At 40.8% G+C, this 24,153-nt stretch overlaps 1 protein-coding gene across 2 annotated transcripts; it reads left to right on the forward strand.

Annotated features, from left to right (window-relative positions):
• The first annotated feature begins 641 nt into the window (after nucleotides 1–641).
• Nucleotides 642–23,176, forward strand: galnt13 (polypeptide N-acetylgalactosaminyltransferase 13). Of its 2 annotated transcripts, none has more exons than XM_071918362.2 (11): nucleotides 642–783; nucleotides 9,252–9,420; nucleotides 11,263–11,429; nucleotides 11,719–11,926; nucleotides 13,585–13,755; nucleotides 14,879–14,996; nucleotides 15,110–15,290; nucleotides 17,214–17,353; nucleotides 19,561–19,659; nucleotides 20,656–20,790; nucleotides 22,991–23,176. In XM_071918362.2, the coding sequence occupies exons 1-11, from the start codon at nucleotides 642–644 to the stop codon at nucleotides 23,174–23,176; spliced, it is 1,716 nt and encodes a 571-aa protein (XP_071774463.1). The 2 variants fall into 2 exon arrangements, with proteins under 2 accessions (XP_071774463.1, XP_071774464.1); XM_071918363.2 differs by having other exon boundaries at nucleotides 23,021–23,176.
• Nucleotides 23,177–24,153: the final 977 nt, after the last annotated feature.

The raw sequence follows: 24,153 nt of genomic DNA on the forward strand, positions 1-24,153 counted from the left end.
GAGTGTAGTAAAAGTCACATTTGATAGCAAATGATTTTGTTTTTCATCTGAAATACTGTGAGGCATATATCCCATGCCAATGAGATTTCTAACCCCCACAAATCGCGGAAGTGGAAGAACTCTCCAAAGGGGAAATGAGCATTCACTTATCCTTTCAAATGGAAAAATGCTAAGTAATCCGTGATTGTGTAGAGCCATGAAATGCATAAAGTGAAGAGTTTCGGGAAGTTGATTACTAATCACTTTTACAAGAGAAAAATATTGATCTACTTCAAGTGTAGTTCCTCACAGATTTTGCTGACATATTGTTTCCTCATAAGTTCCTCATGAGTTCAATGTTTTAGATCATCGTTGGTTTCACTTTGACTTTCTGTCTTGAATCTGAGTAGGAAGAATATTATCAGGATAGCTAAAGGAGCCTGTATTGCCTTGGCAGGGTGATGTCATTAAACTTAAAATTATTTTGCCTGTCGTTTCCTCTCCACAGTGGGATGACGCCTCTTGGTGGAACATCCACAGTCTCCCCCCTGCTTCCTCACCCTATCTCCACGGTTCAAACGCCTCATCAGCAGACAGGGCGCTCCTGAGCACTCACTGCTTCCCTTCCTGTTTGTCTGGCTGGCTGACATCCCAGGGAGGTGATGCGGCGGTTTGTCTACTGCAAGGTGGTTTTAACCACCTCTTTAGTGTGGGTGCTGGTGGATGTGTTCCTGCTGCTCTACTTCAGCGAGTGTAACAAATGTGACGACAGGAAGGACCGCTCGCTGCTCCCCGCCCTCAGAGGTGAGTCTGCACCGTTTCACCGTTACACCGTTACACCGTTACCCCGTTACACCGTTACACCGTTACACCGTTACACCGTTACCCCGTTACTCCGTTACACCGTTACACCGTTACACCGTTTCACCGTTACACCGTTACCCCGTTACCCCGTTACACCGTTACACCGTTACCCCGTTACCCCGTTACTCCGTTACACCGTTACACCGTTACACCGTTTCACCGTTACACCGTTACCCCGTTACCCCGTTACACCGTTACACCGTTACCCCGTTACACCGTTACACCGTTACACCTTTCACCCAAAAGAACAGAGACTTGATGTGGCCTGAAGTCGTCAGGGACGCATCAAGCAGTGACCAAGACTCAGGTTGGACTCACTTCTCATGAAACTCCAAACTTTAATATTAAAGGTTGGAGGCCACATTATTCAGTTTTCATGTTTTTGTTTTCAAATATACTACGGCTCAGGATAAGAATAATTTTCTTCATGATGGCAAATAAATGTTGCAAACTTGGTGGATTGGAAGGATTTTAGCAATAATTATGTAGTGAGGGGAGCCAATCAGGTCCAGCTGTGATGTGTTGATGAGAGTTAGTCTGAAACTACCCGGAAAAAGGATGAATTTCTGAAAATGCAATATAATTAAACTTAAATTTAACCTCTCAAACAAAGTCAAATTCAAAGTGAATTCGTTCAAAATATTTGATCATAAATGTATATTTATATATATATATATATATATATATATATATATATATATATATATAGGACATTTTGAATTGCTACAATAGGGCTGATGTAAGAGTTTTATGATAATGAGTTTTATGATAATTATGATTTTTTTTTCTGATAACCTGTGTTGCTTTAGATTCACCAATTGGACTGATAGAGAAAGATCCAGGTCTTTTACCCTTGCCTCGCTATCTGGAACAATGTGTGTGTGTGTGTGTGTGTGTGTGTGTGTGTGAGTGTGATGATGAACCTAAGCCACCGCAGCGTACTGTCCTTCTTTAGCAGTTCATTTCCTCACTTGCCCTCAAATAAGCAGGTTTCCAAGAGGATTGCTAAGCTGCTTTCAAGGTTAGAATGAGGCAGAGCGACATAAAGTCGCCCAGCTACTGAGACTAATTAGCATTACAAAAGTCTAATGTTACATGGGAGTTACTTTATGCTTTTAAATTAGTTTAAATGTGACAATTAGTTGAATACATGGAACTGTGTGTTGAGGCTATTTTCAGACACAGTCACGGCACTGTGAGTGTTTTAAGCAAATTAAATTGTCAAATGAGACTCAAGTATTCATTCTGCCCAGAAAAGAAGGTTTAGGCCACTCTTAGTCTGGCACTGTTTCTTATGTTCACTTTTTGAGTGGATTTTGATTAAACTCCATTTGATTATTTATGGAATAAAGATTGAAGTAGCTGTTCAGATACAGCCTCGTCCACTAAGCCTTCCAGTTAAGTCACACTAAAGTAGTTATCATTCAATTAAAGCTTATGCAGTAAAAGGGCTACTGTATTATAGTGTTGAATTTGATCTTTACATCTCAATATGCAACAGTTGAGTCTGTAAGAGACCATAGTACATAGGAAGCCTTAAATTCATTCTAATCCACCATGCTTTTGATATGAGAATTGCACAAGCCTACAGTATGAGCTTATGGATGGCGATCAATTTCCACTCCATTACATCTAATTTGAACAAGGGGTCAGTAATCCCAGGTTGTTCATCACCGGGTCGATAATGGCCTTTGATAGAATGTGTGCCTTAAATTCCTGATTAGAGCAGGTACACCTCAGCTTCGGTCCGTTCCTCTCAGTTTGATCAACATAAACTTTATGGCCGGTCACTCCTGCCCATGTGTTCATATAACATTTTACGTACAGCACACAGAAACATTTCCTTGACATACTGGTGTGTTAGGTGGTATGCTAATATGTAAAAGGCAGGAACACAGAAGTTGCATAAGCTCTCTCATGGGCTAGACAAACAATTGATTTGATGCATAAATTATGTATAGGCCCATGTAACCACAGGATCTTGGCTAACAACATAAATATGTCCATTTATCAACATACACAGGCTTGAAAGCTACAGACACACACGCTGTTGGATACGTTCATTGAGAATATCAAGTTACCTTTCACACAGTTAAGGGGTCGTAGTTTTTACACACCTGCAGGTTTTAGAGGGTTTTGTTTTGGAAATGTTTTAATGTAGTGGTAATTTAGAATTAACAGCCTTTTTCTTTTCTTTAAATGTATTCAAAGGATTGCAGAGAATGTAACCATATGCATTTCATTATGTTTATTATTAATGATGAGGTTGATTACAAGTATCAAAATGCATTTTATTAGTATCAGTGTACCGGTATTATATGTATTACCTGTATTATATTACCCAAGGTTGCCTGTCCAAACAGCAAAAGAATTTAAGAGTTCTCCACAGGTTATATCCATTAGTCTTGACAATAATGCGTTGTTTTCTATGTCAAACACAAGAAAGTCACGACCTGCTCACCATTCTCTTTAAATGTTCATGGTCTTTTCTTCACCTCCTATTTTTCATTTACTTCTTCTTCACGGTCACTGAAAACTTCAGTCCTTTTTGTCTCTTTCCTCTTCTTAAATGGTATTGTTTCAGTTTTAGTATCCTGTGGTCTTTTTGCACCACATTTTAGTTAATTTTCTAAGCATTATTTGTAATTGATCTATCTAGCCCATGCTGGTGATGCTGGAGCCATGTCAGAGCACACATCAATCACAACATCAGTATAATAGTAGCTTTGTTTTCATACAGAAAAACTACATCAGAGAACCTCAACCGCCAAAGTTGGGGGGAGAATTGACAGTTACCCACCACAGCCAATTTTAACCTGCATTGGCTGGTGCTAACCTCAAGTCCTGACTGTATGTAATGGGGTTTAAGAACTTGTTTAAATTCTCTCCTCTGGTGGAAATGTTATCTGTTCTGTCCAAATCCAGTGTGCAATTTAAAATTTGGCTGAACCAGCTATCTATAATGCTGGGCTGAGGGTTCATGGAGTCTGGGAAGGAGATTCACCTGGAGACAAAGCTGCAGTCTTTGCTAACATTAATGAGACCCGCACCATTAACCATTCGAATGTTCACACCTTTGCCACTGATGAAGCAAACAGAGCAACAGCAGTTGAGTTGCTGTTGCTTAGGAATATTCCCTTGCTGCTTACTCAGCTGACAACAAACCTAAAATGTAGCAGTGGAATTTGATAGTACCTGGAGATAAACAAACCAAATCCACCAGATTAATTTATTCTATAAAAGCTACCCTATGTATGGAATTGTGTGTGAGAGTCAACATAAAGTGGTGGAGTGGATAATGTTTTGACACCTCTTCGCTGTACGCATTCACTGCTAAATCTTTCAGTGGTTTTTGATCTGTTTCCAAAACCATGTCCTCAGCGGTTGAAAGTAAAATGTTGTAACAAGCCTTGAAAGTGTTGACAGGTTTATGGAGCTGAAATCATTTTCAAAACATTACAAAGTGCCAGCGTGTGTTCAAGGCCTTAGTGATGCATACATACTATCCAAATACTGTTAAATTTCAGCTTGTCTTCAGCTGCAGTATTACTCCTCAAGTCGTGATGGAGCATATACTTTAAAAATCATTAACAACCAGAAGAAAGCCATTAACAGTAAGAAGATAGAACTATCTTTTTTTGTCAAGTATTTCATTTGTAGAAAGAATTTCACTTATTTCTCTTGGTACTGCCTGCACTTATCCTCATGAATTAATCATTGTGTCATACAGATATCTCTATGTCGCTTCAATTGCAGAATAGATAGTTGCAGTGTAACAGTTGGCTATTGATTTAAATGTGATACCATGAGGTTACGTCACTGTTGAGACGGCAGAAGGAGCTGAGGTGAGGAGATCTCAGTCATGACACCACTCTTGTGAATTCAATATGTGGGGTGTGTCACAGAATCCAATCCATACTTTCTGTTGTTTTCCAGAATACAAAAAAAAGTATGAATTATTTAGACTTTGCCCCCCTCACAGAGGAAGCTTACCATTTTCTAGACACTCTTACCTTTGCAAATGTTCCGTTTAAATGTCACACATCTAATCCTGATTGCCCCATATTTTTGTGCCTTGTGTAAGCATTGCCCCACTTGGTGGTAATACAGAAAGGTGGTATGCTGCAATTAGGACTAAGGTACACAGTGGAGCAGCATAATAGACTTCTGCAGGGTGTTTGTGCCTGGCCTCCTCTGGTGCTGTGCCCAGCAGGAGCGTCTCTGATACATGTCATGCCAGCTGGGTCAGACTGGCAGGCACGAAACAGAGAGGAGCGGGAGAGGGGAGAGGTGGAGGGAGAAAGAGTGGATCGAGCCTATGAAAGAGCCTCCAACTCTGCACCACTGCACAGACTTTCCTCTGTAAAGTAAATTTAGCATGAAAATAGCTGGGGGATGTTGGAAGCCACGGGATGAAAAGCAGATAACACAATCCGGGCTGCATGCAGATCAGTGGCTCAGTCCACCTGGAATAAGCAATTGGTCCCTCTTGATAAGTGGAATATGCAACCTTGCAGGCAGGACTCAATGGGTCCAGCTGAGGTTAGGCACACCTGTCTCTCAAACTCTCAAAAGACATTTCAATGATGAAATATATTACAGAATAGGCACAGTATGTAAGCATATGTGCCATGTGTATGCTGTTTAGAAAATCTAGATTTGCACTCATCACTGGAAAAAACAACATTGCTAATTGGTTACAACAGCTAATGAACTCCCACTGTTCTGAGCTTGTCACATAACACAGAAAATTAGATAGAGAGACATATTGCTCTCTATTTTTGTTCAACACTGAGCCGGGAAGTGATCATATCTCCGAAGACTCATTACCTGCGAGTGTGTGGGGGAACCTTTTCACCGTAATTGCTTGGGATAAAGCGGTGGGCAGGGACATTGAATTAGATTGGTTGGCCTTAGGACAAAGCCACTGTTTTCTTCCCAGATGATTGTGGTCATCATTTATAATGAATGCTCTTTGTCAGGAGGTCAATATGAGTGTGTTGGGCTGGGACCGCCATGGAAAGCTTGTTTTCTAAGGCGGGTCTGATCTGTGTTGCTAAAGGAAATCAGTTTGGAGTGCTTGTCTTTCTGACCTTTATATTCAACCTTGACCATTTGTGTTATTTCAAAGATGGACAACTTTGAAAGTGTTGGGGGCCAAAAACTATAATATTCAGTCATAATGACGGTGGCAAATGTCTTCATATATGAATATGTGCTACTCACATCTGAAACCCACATATATCAACTCACACATGATGTAATAACCTGTAATAAGCCTGTGACCAAGATAAACCCTGATACCCAGAATAATACATGGTTTGGTTCAGAATAAGCTAAAAGTCCTCAAGGTAAAGAGAACGTCTGTTACAATAGCTCCAGTGGCCTCTGTGCTCTTTTGACTGAGATGTAATTTAGCACAAATGAAAGATAGCAAGTTCATAATTAGACCAAAACCAAATTCATGCTATAGTAGATGTGAACTGTATATCTCCTGTCAAATATAGGTCAATCCATAGTTGAAGAATGCAACTCGTCTATTTGTACATAGCGATGAAGAGACCAACTATGCATGGTAATCTGGGAATGATAACTCCTACTGCTTGTTATTTCAAGGCCTGAGGACTCTTTCAAAATTCACAAAATCAACTGCTGGCTGCAGTTGTTCCCATCTGATACTGTTTTCCCACTTGTTATTCAGTAGTAATCCATTGTCAACAGGCAAAAAGCCGCCTTGGAAGATGTTTTACTTCAGTATCTATAGGCTTATGTGAAGCTATAACTAATCAATAGTTCGATTTTTTTTATATGGTGATGACAAACAATATAAGGGCAACCCAAACTGATGGTTTGCTGGATTTTCTGCTTATGCCTGAACTGGTTTTGCCGAGCATAGAACCTTCTATATTCAACTGCGTGTCATATAAGAGTTTTGATCTGTGATGATCCATCCCTATAGATTGATAGATTGGAGAGGCTGGTAAGAGCATGTGTTTGATGGACAGTTTGTTCAATAATCCTGCTCAGCTCTGTAGCCAGGCCCATCAGGTTTAAGCCAATGTCCTAATGGAGAGTGTCAGCAGCAACCATAGAGAAGAGAGCCGGATCAGTTGAGGTTAACAATCCAACAGACACCAGGCCATCTCCGCGAAGGGTCGTAGGGAATCCTCTTAACCTGGGGCCATGCAGCTAATGTGAATTGTGTGGCCCCCTTTCATGGAAATCACTGCCTCTACTCTAAGAGATTATTGGAGAGAGAGAGAGAGAGAGACAGAGAGAGAGAGAGAGAGTGAGAGAGCACAGTCCATAAATCCATGAGAGGTTATTTACCTTTGTTGAAGGGAGCTGGCTATATTGCAGCAGCAGCAACAGCAGCGGTGCTGATGTTTTGCAGATATTGGACTGAGCGTGGCGCGCCTTAATAACACACAGCAACGCATAGTGAACAACTGTGGGAAAGATGCTTCATACTTTTTTTCCATCTATCAGTATGTTTTCCCAAATTTCTGAACTCAGATCTTTCTAACAGATTGAGTTAGAAAGTTAGAAACCTTGATCCATAAGTATGTTCTGCTAAAAATAGTGATACTGAGAACAGACAATAATGCACAACATGTGCTTCGGACAAACACACATGTACTCCATCTGGTGTACATCTAGCAATGCACTTTTCCAAATAGGCACATTTAGGGCATATGTTATCTACATCTCTAAATTCAATATATTGATCAGGTGAATAATCTGTTATAATGTATGTCTACATGCCTGGACACTTTCTGTACATATGCATGGCCTTCTGTAGAGCTGTTAAGGTGAATACGACACATATTTGCACACCATGTATACATGCTTTAAGTTCACATAATTGTTTTCTTCATATTCTTGTATCTTTCATTATTATATATTGTGTATTTATTGTGTATATATTGGTATTTTTTTATAATGTTTTTGACTTCATATACTGCATATTCATATTTTGGTATATTTTCATATTGTACATATTCTGCATTCATTTGTTCTTTGTTTCAGTAAGTTTTCCTGCTGTTATTGTGCACACCCACATAATGCCGTAATCTATACCTTTCCTCATAGTTTTCATGAATACATTCTGCTTAACACATTCTAGTGTTGAACCCTCATTTGCTATGTTCTTATTTTCACTCTATTTGTCTTTGCTGTATTTATTACTGTTGTCAAAATTTCATCTTATCCTATCTTTGGGGAAATTGTGTTTTTGCTTTGTTTTTTTTTACATGAATGTATAGGAACATTCAAGTTTTTGTATATAGTGTTTGGATTTATATGGAGTGCTTTTACATAGAGTTTCAGTGGTAGATCCAGCATGCGTCGTTGCGCTGTGTGCGTGTCAGACTGTGTTCAGCCTCTCTTCGGCCTGGAGGGACAGTTAATGACCCTGTCCCTGAAATGTCCAGTGCAGATGATGTGCGGATGTTAACATCTCACAATGACCCAGTGCCATCCTCTCTTCCCGGGAGTTGACATACACTCTCGAAACGACAAGGATCACTTACTAAGAGTTCATTTCTAGTTCAGTCTCTTTCCACGGAGCCTTGAATAACTGAGATTAGAGACTCGCTCTTCTTTCTCTCAAAAGCAGCTGATATATTATTGAAGGAGTATGAGCACAGTTCTAACTTTGTGTCATGTATAACTTTCATCTTGACTGAATACGCTTTCGGTTACAGTAAATCCAGTGCTGCATTTATAATATAATCCACTTTCGCAATGCTGACTTCTGCACTGTTCCCTCACCGCAACTCTTTCATTGTTTCTCACTGATAAAAAGTGAGAAACGGCCAGCAGACTGGGGCCAGGGAGGTCAGTCAGAGGAAAAGAACATTTGTCACTTTGTCTCTGGGCTTTTCATAACTCTGGTCATTTTATAAATAAACTGTGCACTGCAGTCAAAAGTATGGACACACATTTTTCTTTATTTTTCCTATTTTTCACATTTTAGAATAATAGTAAAGACATCAAAACTATTAAATAACAGAAGTGGAATTATGCAGTGACCAAAAAAGTGTTTAACAAATCAAAACTATCTTATATTTTAGATTCTTTAAAGTAGCCACCATTTGCCTTGATGGAAAGGCAAAGGCTTTGGAAAGAAATTCATACATAGGCATCAACTTCACTATTTATATTTGTCTAAGAAACACATTTCAAGCATTTAAGCATAAGCCTTTAGATCAAAATGACTTTAAGATGATGAAATACATAGTACATTCAATCAGGTGTGTCCAAACATTTGACTGGTAGTGTATATACAGACTGAATTTACAACAATATACTGTATTTTGATGTTAATTTCTCACCTCCTTACTGAGAAAAAGATCCAACAAGTGAAGAGTTTCCTTTATGTGCAATATCCTCTTGTTCTGTTCCAGCGGTGATATCACGGAGCCACGAGGGTCCGGGGGAGATGGGCAAGTCGGTGAACATCCCCAAGGAGGACCAGGAGAAAATGAAGGAGCTCTTTAAGATTAATCAGTTCAACTTGATGGCCAGTGACATGATCGCACTCAACAGGAGTCTGCCAGACGTGAGGCTGGACGGGTGAGTAAGCTTTTTCCATACGCATGCTGTAAATCACGCTGCTGACCCAGACCCTGATACTACTGCGGGGTGTTCGGTTACAGATTACACCTACAGTACAATATATGCACATGTACATAGACACAAACACAGGCACATACACACACACACACTCCAACCAACCACACTCCAGCACCGGCGCTCACATTCTTCGCAGCCTCGACATCCTCCTATAAGCTTTGATACCTTTCATACCCATCACGCATCAGTAGGTACCGCGGTTTCTTTATCAAAAAGCTGACATTTCAGCTGATAGTTTCTGCTTTCTGCTTCCTTACTTCTTTTATGTTTCTAGACTTTAGGTTCTCAGCTCTTTTATGTGTCTAGACTTTGGGCTCTGGGTTCACTAGAAAGTCTTCCAGGATTCTAACAAATTTGTTAGACGTCTCAGCATGGCAGCAGGGATTCCTTTCTCTCCTCAGAAGAGACTCAGCAGGGTTGCAGACAGTGATAAAAGGCGCCGCTCCTACAAATGAAATGTTCTGAACTATCAAAGTGATGTAATCCTGATGATTAAAGAGAACTATTTGTACGCTATTTTTCTCCTATATGCTTTTTTAGGTGACCAAATTCTATAAGATGTTATCTGAACTAGTTACTTTATCTGATGTGAAAAAAAAAAAAATCTCTAATTACTGGCACTGCATCAATGCACAAATCCATCAGATCCTTCAATTGTGTACATTAGGGTTGACAGTTGAATGGGACTAGGGCTTTGTTTACCGTCATCTAAGATCCACTTGAGCACTTAATGAAAACCCGAAGAGCAATTTGCGTGAAACATGAGCACATTCATCTCCGGCTGCTGATATGCGCAGGCATTCTCCGCTCTTCGAGACATCGCCCAAGTGATTCACGTTTAAATATTCCAATTGAACATGAGTTCTCAACAGCTCTTTCATTAAGAGCAGTCCAAGGTCTCTGCCAGTCAGCTAACAGTAGAAGCAAAATGCTACAAGAATATCTTTTTTTTTTTCATACCCACCCACCACCGTTTTGCCTATATATGATGCTACTGAAAGACATTTTCTTTTTTCAATACTGGAATGCAAATGTAAAGATCATTTTGCTTACGTAGTACAAAAGATAATGTATATTTCTGAGAGAAAGTGAACATTCAGCAGATTGGAATTCTTTCAATTTTTCCGTCCATTACGGACCCTACCCTTCCCTACATATAAATATTCTAGCAGCAGTACTACAGAACACAGCTTGGCTTTGCAAATTTCACCAGCTGTATGGTGAAAATTGCCCAGTCCTGTGCAAAAGAGCCGGCCGTTGCCTCTGGAGGGCAATAGGATGTTGTCTTAATGGCCACCCTCCTGGCCTAGTTGTGTCAGTCTGTGCTGTCACCATGAATGGACGGGACTAAGCAAGCAATGCTGTCTGCTCCAATGGCTTCTGTCACCCTCCGTCACCTCCCACTCCCACTACCACTCCTACTGCCACGCTGGCTGTCCTGGCCTTCCACCTCCCCTCCTCTAACGCAGGCTCATTCTTTATTTAACATCATCCACTACAACGTCGTCCCAAACCCCCACATCCTCACTCTTTGGCTGTGACAGACACCCCATCAAGCCAAGGACATGCTGACATAGCTGTCAACATTGGTTTTCCTTGTTTTGGGAGATTTTTGGCAATAAATCTCCAGTGACAATGCTTTTGCACTTGGGGCGTAATTGGCTAGCAACAGGATACACTCAAATTCTGTTCTCCCAGACTATTCCACTCTCAAGCCTTCTGCAACGTCCCTTTAATTAACTGTGATTTACTGACCCCTTGTTTTTACTGTCGATCTATTAGCTGTAAGACCAAGGTGCACCCTGATGACCTGCCCAACACCAGCATTGTCATCGTGTTCCATAACGAGGCGTGGAGCACCCTGCTGCGAACTGTCCACAGTGTCATTAACCGCTCCCCCAGACATTTACTAGTGGAGATTCTGCTAGTCGACGACGCCAGTGAGAGAGGTTGGTAGTCTAAACTATCGCTCAGACCAAAAACAGCTAACAAAAGCTTAACTTTGTAGTCACAGATACAGAGTAATATATTTTGAACTCAAGCAGGTTGTTGATTATTGTGAACAGCGTATGACACAAAGTCAATCAGGCGCAATTAGATGATTAATCTCAAGTTAATACACGGGATCCGGTGAATCAGCATTTACTCTTTATAGCAAATGACAATAAAACACAATCAAGATTAATTTCTCTAGAGAAAACCATGTGGTGATGTGTGCTGTGTGTGATTTCCTCACAGACTTCCTGAAGAAGAAGCTAGAGAACTATGTGCGGACACTGGAGGTGCCAGTGAGGGTCCTGAGGATGGAGCAGCGCTCAGGTTTAATCAGAGCCAGGCTGAGGGGGGCGGCAGCCACCAAAGGACAGGTCATCACCTTCCTGGATGCCCACTGTGAGTGTACTATGGGCTGGCTGGAACCTCTGCTGGCCCGCATCAAAGAGGACAGGTAGGGGCCAAAATGCTACATACTGAGAGTCTCAACTTTGCTGCTGATCTCTGAGGCAGAACTGACGATTATATGAAATAGCAGATAAAAGCCGCTTTTTCGGAGCAGTGCACAGGAGCGCTCAAGAGCTACTCAGTGTCATTCATTTTAATATTGCTGCAATTGAAAATAATCTTTTGAGTATTCAGTCTCTGAATGAGGCTTCAATTATAGTGGTATTATCAGATTTCACTTAAGTTGCATCATCAGCTGAGGCAAAGTTATATCTGAATATTGATGTGGCAGCAAACTGTCAGTCACAGATGGAGTGTTTGGGCATGACTGCTGATAGGAGAAGATAATCATTTTACATCGTCTGCTTCTGCTGCTGCCTCAGAGGAACAGCTAGCTCTAATTAGCTTTGTCTTTGTGTTAGCTGTGCTACAACTGATGCTGATAGTAGATGCTAGCTAGAGTCTAGAATAAAGTGGAAAAGGACATGCAGCCTCAGCTGCGACAGCTGTATGTGCCTTTCCAAACCTAATGCTGTCCCAGCAGAGTGGGAAATCTGATTGTTTGTTTCATTAAGGTGTTTTCCTCCACAGCTTTTGGACTGTAGATGTGTTTATGAAGCCACGATTCCAATGTCGACTTAAAGTGACAAGGTGTATACGCTGTACTACTATTTGTTGGGAAATGAGGAATTATTTCAGCCTTTGTTCATAGCTATACTGAGAAGAAAGCTGGAGGGTATATCTATGTGAAAGAGTGACATAAATGGATGGCTGCATTGATAATAATTCTCCTGTGCTGCATCTCTTATCTGAGGTCAGACATTCATTTTGCCTCAGGTGCCTGGCAGAAATTAGTATCATATTACACAGAATATTATATTATAGAACCATTACACTTTTGCTGTATGCTCCTGCACATGTATTGATGTCTATAAGTATGTGCAAGAGTATAGAGGCGCTCAGACTGATTAGATTGTGTGCCGGAAATATATGTTGAGTGCAGATTGACATAATTCATAACACAGGTTGGTTTGTTACCTCAAAAGGCAAGAAAGGGTATTTCTTGGATGCTGGTAAGACTTAGTCATGCATTTAGCAACCTTTGCAATAGTCATATAGTTTCACTGAAAAATACATTTTCCAATTCACCTTTATCCGTTTTCAGACGGCATCTCCATTGTTAAGATTCCCCTTGTGCCCCTGGCCAGCCAACAGCAAAATAAATTACTTAACAATACACACTGTAATATTTTACCCTTGTTCATGATGGCTACATTATTTAAGTCTTCACATATGCTGATAAACTTTCAATAATGCAATAGCTATTTTTCAGCTATCTGGAGATTCTCCTTAGCAGTCATGCCAGGAAAAATGATAAGCAGATGTCTCTGAGTATTGAGCTGGTAGCAAAGCGGTTGTTTATGCAGCTACAGCATAAAGTAATATATGTGTGGTCAGCAGTTGGCAGTTAATTCCTTTCTACAAGACAAAAGATCTGTTCACAGTCAGAAAATGTATAGGGACTGTTGATTTCGGTTTGGGGTGTAAAAATGGAATGGAAATGCTAATACCTCTTCAAATTTGTATTCCATATTATAATGGTGAGTTCTGAGGAAATAACTCACATAAAAATATAATATACATTCCTCCATATGTTGTCTTCAGGAAAGCGGTGGTGTGCCCTATCATCGATGTCATCAGCGACGAGACGTTTGAATACATGGCGGGCTCGGACATGACCTATGGTGGATTCAACTGGAAGCTGAATTTCCGCTGGTACCCCGTTCCCCAGCGGGAGATGGATCGACGCAAAGGGGACAGAACGCTCGCTGTCAGGTACTCAAAGGAAATACTCCTCCCTCCTCTGAAGCTATATCCAAATAGTTTTCCAGGGGAAGCTGTGACTGACTTTCCTCTTGCGTAATGCTCTGTGATAAGAATCAAGAGAGGGACAGTCAAATTACAAATAAATAACAAAAAAACATATATTGAAAAGACAGTTTTGTAAGTTCGAACAAATGTTAGCTCTCGGCTTCTCATCTCAGTTGAAAAAAGGTTTGCTTGTGATGGTAGTCGGCCGCGGAGAAGACATGGTTAGCTTCTTTCACTAACACTCTTCTGATGTTGATAGCCATGAAAGGTGCCATTTTTATCTGCAGATAGAAATAGATCCTTTTCCTCTGTGTAATATATCCCACTGATGCGGCAGCAAACCATCGAGTCTAAATAGCATCCACATAGTTGCGGTTGCGGTCTCCTGTGGTATCTACAGTATGTATGAGCTCATTCATCTTCAATATATAAAAATAGAAAATACAGAGTCTGCTCGGAGATGCCTTTACATTTGATCTTCAAACTCCTTGTCAGGTATCATACAAAGCTAGGTACAAATTGTCATCTGTATGCAAATTACTTCCAGCAACAAGACAATATCCTAAAGTCAGACCCTAGTTCAGTATAGAATCAATTTAAAGATAAAGATAATAGCCCCTGTTAACCTGATAACCTCCTGTTAGGCTTTTTGTTTTCAAATTATTTTTATTACCTATATTATATTCTGAATGTTGTGTTTGGACACACCTGATTGAATGTACTATGTTTTATCTAAAGGCCTATGCTTAAATGCTTGAAATGTGTTTCTTAGACAAATATAAATAGTGAAGTTGATGCCTATGTATGAATTTCTTTCCAAAGCCTTTGACTTTCCATCAAGGCAAAGGGCGGCTACTTTAAAGAATCTAAAATATAAGATAGTTTTGATTTGTTTAACACTTTTTTGGTCACTGCATAATTCCATTTGTGTTATTTCATAGTTTTGATGTCTTTACTGTTATTCTAAAATGTGAAAAATAGTAAAAATAAAGAAAAATGTGTGTGTCCAAACTTTTGACTGGTAGTGTATGAGAAGACATGATATTTTTTGTGTATCCTGTCTTAATCTGTTCTGTGTCTCTTGTAGGACCCCCACCATGGCAGGAGGCTTATTCTCTATAGACAGAACATACTTTGAAGAAATAGGAACCTACGATCCAGGGATGGATATCTGGGGTGGAGAGAACTTGGAAATGTCTTTCAGAGTAAGTGACAGTCAACCGGGGGGGGGGGGGGGGGGGGGGGGAAGCTGGTATCTGTGTGTATTTGTCTGTTTTCCTGCCACATGTAATTCCACCTTGTCCTTACGTGTGTGCAGATCTGGCAATGCGGCGGCTCTTTGGAAATTGTCACATGTTCCCACGTGGGCCATGTGTTCCGGAAAGCGACCCCATACAGCTTCCCTGGAGGAACCGGCCAAGTCATCAACAAGAACAACAGGCGCCTGGCCGAGGTCTGGATGGACGACTTCAAAGATTTCTTCTATATCATATCACCAGGTACGGTGCTGTGGTGAGACTACTTTCATTAGGTTACATCTTGTTGCCGCTGGAATAGCAGTCACACACGGGAGACGATGCTGACAATGGCTTAAATCCAGCATGTTTTATAGGACTTTAATAGATGCATTATGCAGTATGCATCACTGTTCAAAAGCGGATATGAACAGTCCTTTTCTCATTACAATATTACCAGACTCCTCTGTGCTTGTTATATGCCTCCTGGTAGTGCATTAGCTTACATCTAACAGATTGGTGTGAAAAGGAAAAACCCCTTCCTCTTCACTTCATTATTCTTCTAAGTCCCTTGTGCTGTATGCTTCTCACCCATTTAAACATTTTAATTCTCTTTTTCCCTTCCTCTGTCTTATATTGGCATGCAGTGGTGCTTTCACCTTCCCCAAATTGGGAATTGGTTAATTCCCACATTGTTAAGTGCAACCGTGTTGTTCTCAACTTGAGTTCAGAAATTTATCAAAGACGGTCTTTTTTATGACGTGCTCCAAATCTCTGGAGAGGCTCCAACTCCAGCTCCGCCACCCACAGACAAACTACAACAATACGATTGTGCAGATTGAGAGATGAGTACCCCTCCATCTGTCGGGCCTAGTAATGTGATTACCCTTTAGCAGACAGCAGCGGCCTGGAGATATCTGGTTAAGTGTTTTAGATGCCAGGCAACCTATAAGGGATCATCCATAATCTGCCGATCTTATGGCATGAGTCTGACCTCCTCCTCCACTCATAAGCCCTCTGTGGAGGAGCAGCCAGGCAGTATTCTCTATAGGCAGGTGCGGAGACAGAGCTGGGGTTGTGATGGATGAGTCTTTCTGTCTAGCGCGGCCCCACAATGACTGTCTGTTCCTCGAGGATATTAGAGAGAATGATCTGGGCCACGCCGCTGCCAGGCCTCCCATATTGGCACAGAGGAACGCAGCATGGTGCTCAGGCTGAGTTTGGGAGTGGCATCTAGTGATCCTATTAAAAAGTGCATCTCCCTCCTCGTCCCTCCTCTGCACTGGCGATTTCAAGATCAAAGAGGCTATTCATCATCTGAAACATGTGATGCTCAGACCCTACAGAGAGAAAGAGAAAAGGAAGAGAGAGAGAAAGAGAGAGAGGGGGGGGGGGGGAGCGATGGGGGAGAGAGAGAGAGCGGTCTTCAGCTTATACCTTTTATCTGACAACTTGCAATGGCTGCGTCCCAGATTAAAGTGTTGGAAGTTGTTGAAATCACAGGAGGTGTTGTTTACATTGTCTGCGGCTTGCGTTTGATGGGTGGATGCACTGTAGCGTCGTGTGTGTCGGCTGATTTTGAAAATGTATTCTATTTTCATTTATTGCAATCGTGCTCTTTCATGATAAATTACCCCCTGGATTTATCTACATACATGCTTTGATTCCTCAAGAAGCACTCTAGGGAGAAACCATCTGCCTAATGTGTTTGTGAGTGTTTGTGCCCAGTTGCTGTCTAATCCCTCTTCAATCTTCAATTGCATCTAGGCTGATACATCATGTGTAGTTTCCATTTGGATGAAGTAAAACACACAGTGACACACAACGATTGGTGCAGTCTATTTATAGGAGATGCCTCAGCTCTCGCAATACTTTAGGTGTGTGAATAGGACTTATTTCCCTTTGCACAAATTAGACAGTTTACACAATATTCAATAGAAAAGCATTCCTTGACCACCCAAATAGCTTGTGTTTTCAGATAAACTTGCACTTTTCACAAGATGTGACGATATAGAGGGTCCCTCTGGTGTTCAGCCTTGGTGGTGCAAGTACACCGGATTGCCCTGTCTATTTTCAGAACAAAGGGAACAGTATATGGCTTTCAGCACTACAGAGAATGAAGGTAAATAGTGACTAATGATGCTTCATGATGCATCGGGCTGACTCCTCGTCTTGTTGTGTCTGCAGGTGTGGTGCGGGTGGACTACGGAGACGTGTCTTCTCGCAAAGCCCTTCGCGAAGCCCTGCAGTGCAAACCATTTTCCTGGTACCTAGAGAACATCTACCCAGACTCCCAGATCCCAAGGAGATACTACTCACTTGGTGAAGTATGAGCTTTCTTGTACTCTGATCCCCAATAATACAGCAGCTACACTGTTCCCCTCTGCAGTGAGTCAGATACGGCTTTGCTTCAGAGCTGTGTATTCACAAGACAATATCGCTGCGAGATAAATCTGAAAATCTCAGTATTCAGCAAAAGGTTGAATGGAACTAGATAAAAAACAAACAGCCCCGGCCATTCTTATTGAACTGGTATGATAAACAAACAAAAGGGATTTTCATACAGTAGCTGTTGATACCAACCTCATATTTAGCTAGAAAGAATTTCAAAACACCTTGCACAAGTGCAATTATCAGTTATACGCCATCTAAGACAGGGAATTGTGAATTGTGACCAAGAGGTTCTGCCTTTTGTTGCATAGATTATGTATTTCCAATATCATACATCCAAAAACACAGGAAATATTTCATCTAATGTTGACATGAGTAGTTAAAGATTGAGCAGATAGAGTAGTTCTTTCTGAACTTGAGAAGGGAATTGTGGGAGCTGTGTGAAAATTTGCAGTTAATGTAGGAGGATTCATAAGTGTTAAGTTGATAATAGAAGATTAATTTCCTTGTATTAATTAGATACTGCTCACTAAGCAACAGACACAATTGGTAGTGTCCCACCGCTGACTGACTGATTTGCCTGTTGATGCCCATGGCACTGTGTTGATATACAGTACTCCAACAGAAGAGGGTGTGTGTACGATACAAGGAGGCCATCTAAAGTAATGAATGGAAGATTTGATGGTGAAATGAGTTTGTAATCCTCCAACTTTCACACTGCTGAGAATGAGAAGATTTTTCATCCGTGCTGCTGTGCTGTGCTGCAGTAGAATCTCTCTCTCTCTCTCTCTCTCCCTCTCTCTCTTTCTCTCTCTCTCTCTCTCTCTCTCTCTCTCTCTCTCTCTCTCTCCCCCTTAGCCACTGCGGCACCTCAGCTCCCATCTTCCTCATAACTAGACTTCTCCTGACTGATTCTCTTCCTCCATAACACACAGTCAGCCAATCTTTAACAGCTGGAGCCATTAGGTTTTATATCACTTAATTATGGGAGCCACTATTCTTGCATGATAGGCATAATAAGCTGCTTAGGCAACATATAGAGCCAGCTCAACTATAGGACTCTAGGAATGTGTTAGTTTATTAGATAGCTCAGTGGCTTATAAAGTCAGTAAATGTTTTTGGGGGTTGGTGATAGAAGGGGGTGCTCAGAACTGTGTAGTCAGATCATTTATTCTTTCCAGCCTTAAAAGAGTGTCCATAATTAGGAGTTACATTAGCACAACGTACTGGCAAAATATCTAATGTGGTTAGGTTACATCTTTCACTGAATAGTTGTGTGATTAGACTTGATATCTGTGCCAAAATGGCTGTGAATTTAATGTAAATTTGTAATCTAACAGGAATTTGGAAGGTTTGAAATTAACGCCTGCCAACTCGCTAAATGCAGGCAGAAATTGGTCTCAATTCTACCTGCCGCTTTTGTGGGTGAGGTGCTCTGATGTAGTTTCTGTATGAAAACAAAGCTTATACTAGTTAGTTAGGATTATTAGTTAGTTAGCTTATATTAGTTAGTATTATTTACTGTGGCTGTGATTTGTGTGTGCTCTGATTGCTCCAACATCACCAGCATGTAATGTAAACAAAAAGCTGTTGTTGTCAGGTTGGATGAAGTGAAGGTGAAGCTAGATAGATCAATTATAACTAATGTTTGAAAAGAGTAAATAAGCTAGAATGTGGTGCAACAAGGCCGCAGGATATTGAAGCTGAAACAGTAGCATTTAAGAAGAAGAAAGACACAAAAAGGACTGAGGTTTTCAGTGACCGTGAAGAAGAAGAGGTGAATGAAAAATAGGAGGTAAAGAAAACACCATGAACATTTAATGAGAAATGGTGAGCAAGTTGTGACTGGCTTGACATAGAAAACAACATAATGTTACGTTTTGCTTTGTTGTTTGGACAAGCAACCTTGGGCAATATAATACAGGTAATACATATAATACAAGTAATTCACTGATGTGAATAAAATACTCTGGAATCAACCTCTTAATTAATAAAAATGATGAAATGCATGCAGTTACATTTTCAGCTAGTAACTCTGAGATCCACCAGCCAAATTGTCTCACTAGAGCCAAAATTTAAGTTAATTTCAAGCCCTGGTTCGAGTTTAGAGGAACTTCTAACTCTGCATACTTCCTACTTGTAGATCAGAAATGTTGAGACCAACCAATGCGTGGACAACATGGGAAGAAAAGAGAACGAGAAAGTTGGCTTCTTCAACTGTCATGGCATGGGTGGAAATCAGGTGAGAAGAAAATGAAAAACAATCTTTTTTGTTATTTACATGTACAGTCCCTTCAAAAAGGATTCAACCCGCTTGATTTTTTTCTGTATTTTGTGATGCTGCAGCCTGAATTCAAAATATTTAAATTTGGATTTTTTTTTGTCAAAATCTTCACTAAATGTCCCATAATGACAAGTTGATAAACATGTTTTTTTTAGAAATTTTTGCAAATTTATTGAAAATGAAATGCTGAAATATCTCATTTAAATAAGTATTCCACCCCCTGAGTCAGTAGTTTGTAGAAGCAGTTTGTTGGCAGCGATTACAGCCTCGAGTCCTCTCTTGGACACATCAGCTTGGCACATCTGGATTTTTGGATTCTTCCTCGCAGATTAGCTCATGCTCGGTCAAGTTGGATGGGGAGTGTGTGTGAACAACTATCTCCAAGTCATTCCGCAGATTTTCAGTAGGATTCAAGGTTGGGCGACTCTAGGACTTTCACATTCTTGTTCTGGAGCCATTCCAGTGTTGATTTGGCTGCATGCTTTGGATCATTGTCCCATGGAACATAAATAGTCACCTCCATCTAATCTCTTTGCTCCGAAGCAGGCTCTTGCCAAGAATTTGCCTGTATTTGGCTCCATTCATTGTTCCCTTTATCCTTACAAGTCTCCATTATGGGTTATTGTGTGTAGATAAGTGGCAAAGAATCCTATTTTAATTCATTTTGAATTCAAGCTGTAACACCGGAAAATGTGGAAAAAAGCCAAGGGTGTTGAATACTTTCTGAAAGCACTGCACCATAATCACCAGGTCGAGTGCATTATCTGAGTCATCACGGGTTGGACAGCACTTAAACAATAAGTCAAAGTATAAATAGAAATATAATTTAGTGACATATCCTTTTATCGAAAGCACTTTCCAGCACCATGATTGTATGCATTTCTGGAATGGTAAATGAATAATCTTGGCATTGTTGGTGCCACGCATCCACTGAGCTGGGCATCTTGGTTCCAGGTGTTCTCATACACGGCGGATAAAGAGATCAGGACGGACGACCTCTGCCTGGACGTGTCCCGCCTCAACGGACCTGTCGTCATGCTCAAGTGTCATCACATGAAGGGCAATCAGATGTTTGAGTATGACGCCGAGGTAAGACCCATGTCTCCCACAGTAGCCAGACACTCCGCAACAAGGTTCTCATGGCGGTCTGTTCCTTCCTCTCGATGGATGATGCTTTGAATCATAACTATGTGGAAATGCTGATTGATCGGATCTTTCTGTACTGGAAGAGATTGCATGTACAGTAATGCACATTGTAGACTCACGTAATGGCAAATTGGTTATGGTCTAACAGTTTTGTGCCACCAGATGGCGCTCTATATCAGTATTTGAGTTTTACCTCTGAGTTCTAGCACAGTACTCCAGTTGCATTGTGCACCCAGCAGCTGTATCTACGCATCTGCCATATGTTTGTCTGCCATAAGAATTTTCTCCTCTCATGTAGTATGTTGGCAAGTGGGAATATGATTTTGAGGTAAGCTGTCCAAGTCATCGCTTCTGATTATTGTCCCTTAGTTTGAGTCCTGTGCTTGCGTAATATAGTAATATCCTATAACAATGTTTAGATCGTTGGTCATTTAGACTGTCATCCATAAAGCACCGTGTGGACTGTGAAGTGTCAATAGTCATTAGAGAAGATCATTTAAATCTTGGTGTAAAATGGAGCCTTTTGGCCGGAGGAATATAGTAAAATCTCCAGTCGAGTTATGACCCTAATAAAATTTGATATTGAGTGGTACATTATAGACCATTTGGCCTGCAACTCATGCAAGACACTATTGGATGCGTACAACATGCAAATGTGTGAGTCTCAGTTCAATCATAGTAGCAATAAATTGAAAACAAAGATTGGATAAGTGACAATGGGAGAGTTTGTACATTAAACATTAGATTTTCCATTTCAACATTCAGTCAACTTTAGAAACAGATGTTGCAGGCCACTGAAGGGAAAACAAAAAGACAATTTGAATCTCAGGAAAACTACAATATTCTCCTCAAGCCCCATTGACTCACAATACATTTTGGATTGTACGACTTAAAAGCATCCTTTATATTAACAATTCATGTAGTTATTTTTTTCTCACCTCTGGGAGACGGTTAGAAAAGAAGATATGTGGTGTCATCTATCAATGATTGAGATGTCTTATCTGCTGACAAGTAGTAGATACGACTAGGAGAAGAAGCCTTGAGGCCTTTCCATCAACCACTGTACAAACCCTGGGAGGAATCCATTCATTACACTTTGTTCTCTGGGTACATTCTTAATATGAAAAATTGAATAATTCATAAATGAAGAAGACCAGGCCTCCGTCATAAACAGCACTGGGGTCTCAGCGCTGTTAATGGCCGAGGTTATTTTTAGCCCTAGTGTGACGGACAAGGGCTGATACGGTTGAACCCCGGGTTGCTACAATACCATTAACATTTCATCTGGTCATCAGTTTCGGTGTCACAGAAGTACCTGACTTTTCCATATTCCTGCTGTTCTGATTCACAGCCATGACAGAGAGACAGCCTTCCCTCTCCCCGCCCACTCAGCTGTGGTTTCAGCCAGAGATGAGCTGTGTTTTCTGTTCTCTCCAGCAGAAAACACACACCAATATACCAGTTACATGTATGATGGCAGTCAAATCATCTCTCTAGCCTCAGCATACATTTAAATAAAGAATATGTTTATTTATGTATTTATTTATTTTTTGCAGTGTGGCTTTTAGCTAAGATTTATCCCTTTATCCAGTTATCCAGCTGTACTTTTTTACTTATTGAATAGACATGTGTCCTGTGTTAGTACAGTAGAGACCAATGCTCTAGTTACTGTAGTTGTCCAACTGAAAGACAGTTATCAAGCGGTCTTAGCAACCAAGAAAGATCAGCTTTAGATTCTTGATTTTATCAAAAATATTTTTGTCTGTAATATTTCATGGTAACACAGCAACATTTCCAAGGTTAATTTAACTCTGAGAGAAAAATCTAACATCAACACTGCAAATGTTTATATAAGTCCACACCCATCAGAATAAATGTAATAATTTTAGATAGTTTTGAACAGCCGCCTCAGAGCCATATCTGCTGTACGAGTGAAAAAACAACTCCAATCAACACTTGTCAGCTCCAAATAATTGTCACTGAAAAATCACCACTTACTAAACTGGAAAATTTGCTGTCAAGAAAAGATGGATGAAATCAAGAATAGCTAATCACCATGAGTCCGACTTATGATGTCCTGTCATACATTTGGCTCCTCTCACCTTCACTACCATCTCTCCATTTCATTCCTGGCTGCCTGCAGAAGCACACCTTCCTCCACATCATCACCCAGTCATGTCTGACCATCAGCCGCCTGGAGGACGGCACCTACGGCCCCACTGTGGCGCACTGTAACAACAGTCCCATGCAGGCCTGGATCCTCCGCAACTACACGCGCCTGGAGGTCTTTAGACGCCTCTACTTCAGTCCCACTGATTATTTTCTCTAGGGGTGTAGGGCCTGGGACGGAGCAGGTTAGTACAACAAGGCTTAGAGTAGAGTCCTGGGCTCGGTTTAGCTGCTGTGTAGTGGTCTAGGTTGTCGTCAGCGTTGTGCGAGCTGGAAGTAGATTAGTTTGCCCTGTTCTGGCTGTAGTTGGTAGTTTTATAGTCAATCGTTTCTGCTTTTACTGTATTTGCAATTTTCTTGTTTTTGTCTGTGAGGGTAAATATATGCAGAAATTGTTGTTATGATGTGAGCTTTCAGGCATTAGTCAGAATGTGCATGCAAATAGTTTTAGAAGGTATTTAGTAGCTATTACCGGTGACCTTTCAGAGAGAATGCATAAAGACAGGGACACAGACAAATAAAGCAATGACAGATGTCCCGTCAAGACGGTGCTGTGTACAAGCTGCTATCTGCAAGACCTTTAGCCAGCCTTCATGCTAAATTAGATTTCATTTGACATTTATTTTCCAACATAAATATTTGATTTTGATGTGAAAATTCACAGGCCGTCCACTGGACTGCCAGCGTTGGGTGAATGATGCCTGAAATGGAGGAGGATGTGTTTATTTTTAGCTGATTATCTATGCGCTGGGCAGATTGAAATGGGCTTGCCATTGTTTACAAGTTCTTTTGAAGTGATCCTTCATTGTGAGCGTACCTTTCATGGCCCTGGCCTCTCGGGAAGTGAGTTCTGCATTTGAACACTCCTATGGCCTTGAAGCAGCTGTGTACACTGTGTGCCATATCCCTATTGTAAAACCAATGAATTTCAATTATCAATGCTCTTCACCGCTCTACCTGTCTATTTACATATTTTTTTAAGGAATGTTTTTCGGCTCAGCATTTCTGTCCGTTATATGGTTGTTATTTATCTGCCTCTTCCAATCTAGGTGTACCTGCCTATCATTCACCCTGCAGCCAGTTCTGTTCTGCAGAAGTCTCTAGAGTCTGACCGGTGTATCTTGTAAAAAGGTAAAG

Source organism: Centroberyx gerrardi, chromosome 10 (genome assembly GCF_048128805.1).
Source record: "Centroberyx gerrardi isolate f3 chromosome 10, fCenGer3.hap1.cur.20231027, whole genome shotgun sequence".
Taxonomy (NCBI): Eukaryota; Metazoa; Chordata; class Actinopteri; order Beryciformes; family Berycidae; genus Centroberyx; species Centroberyx gerrardi.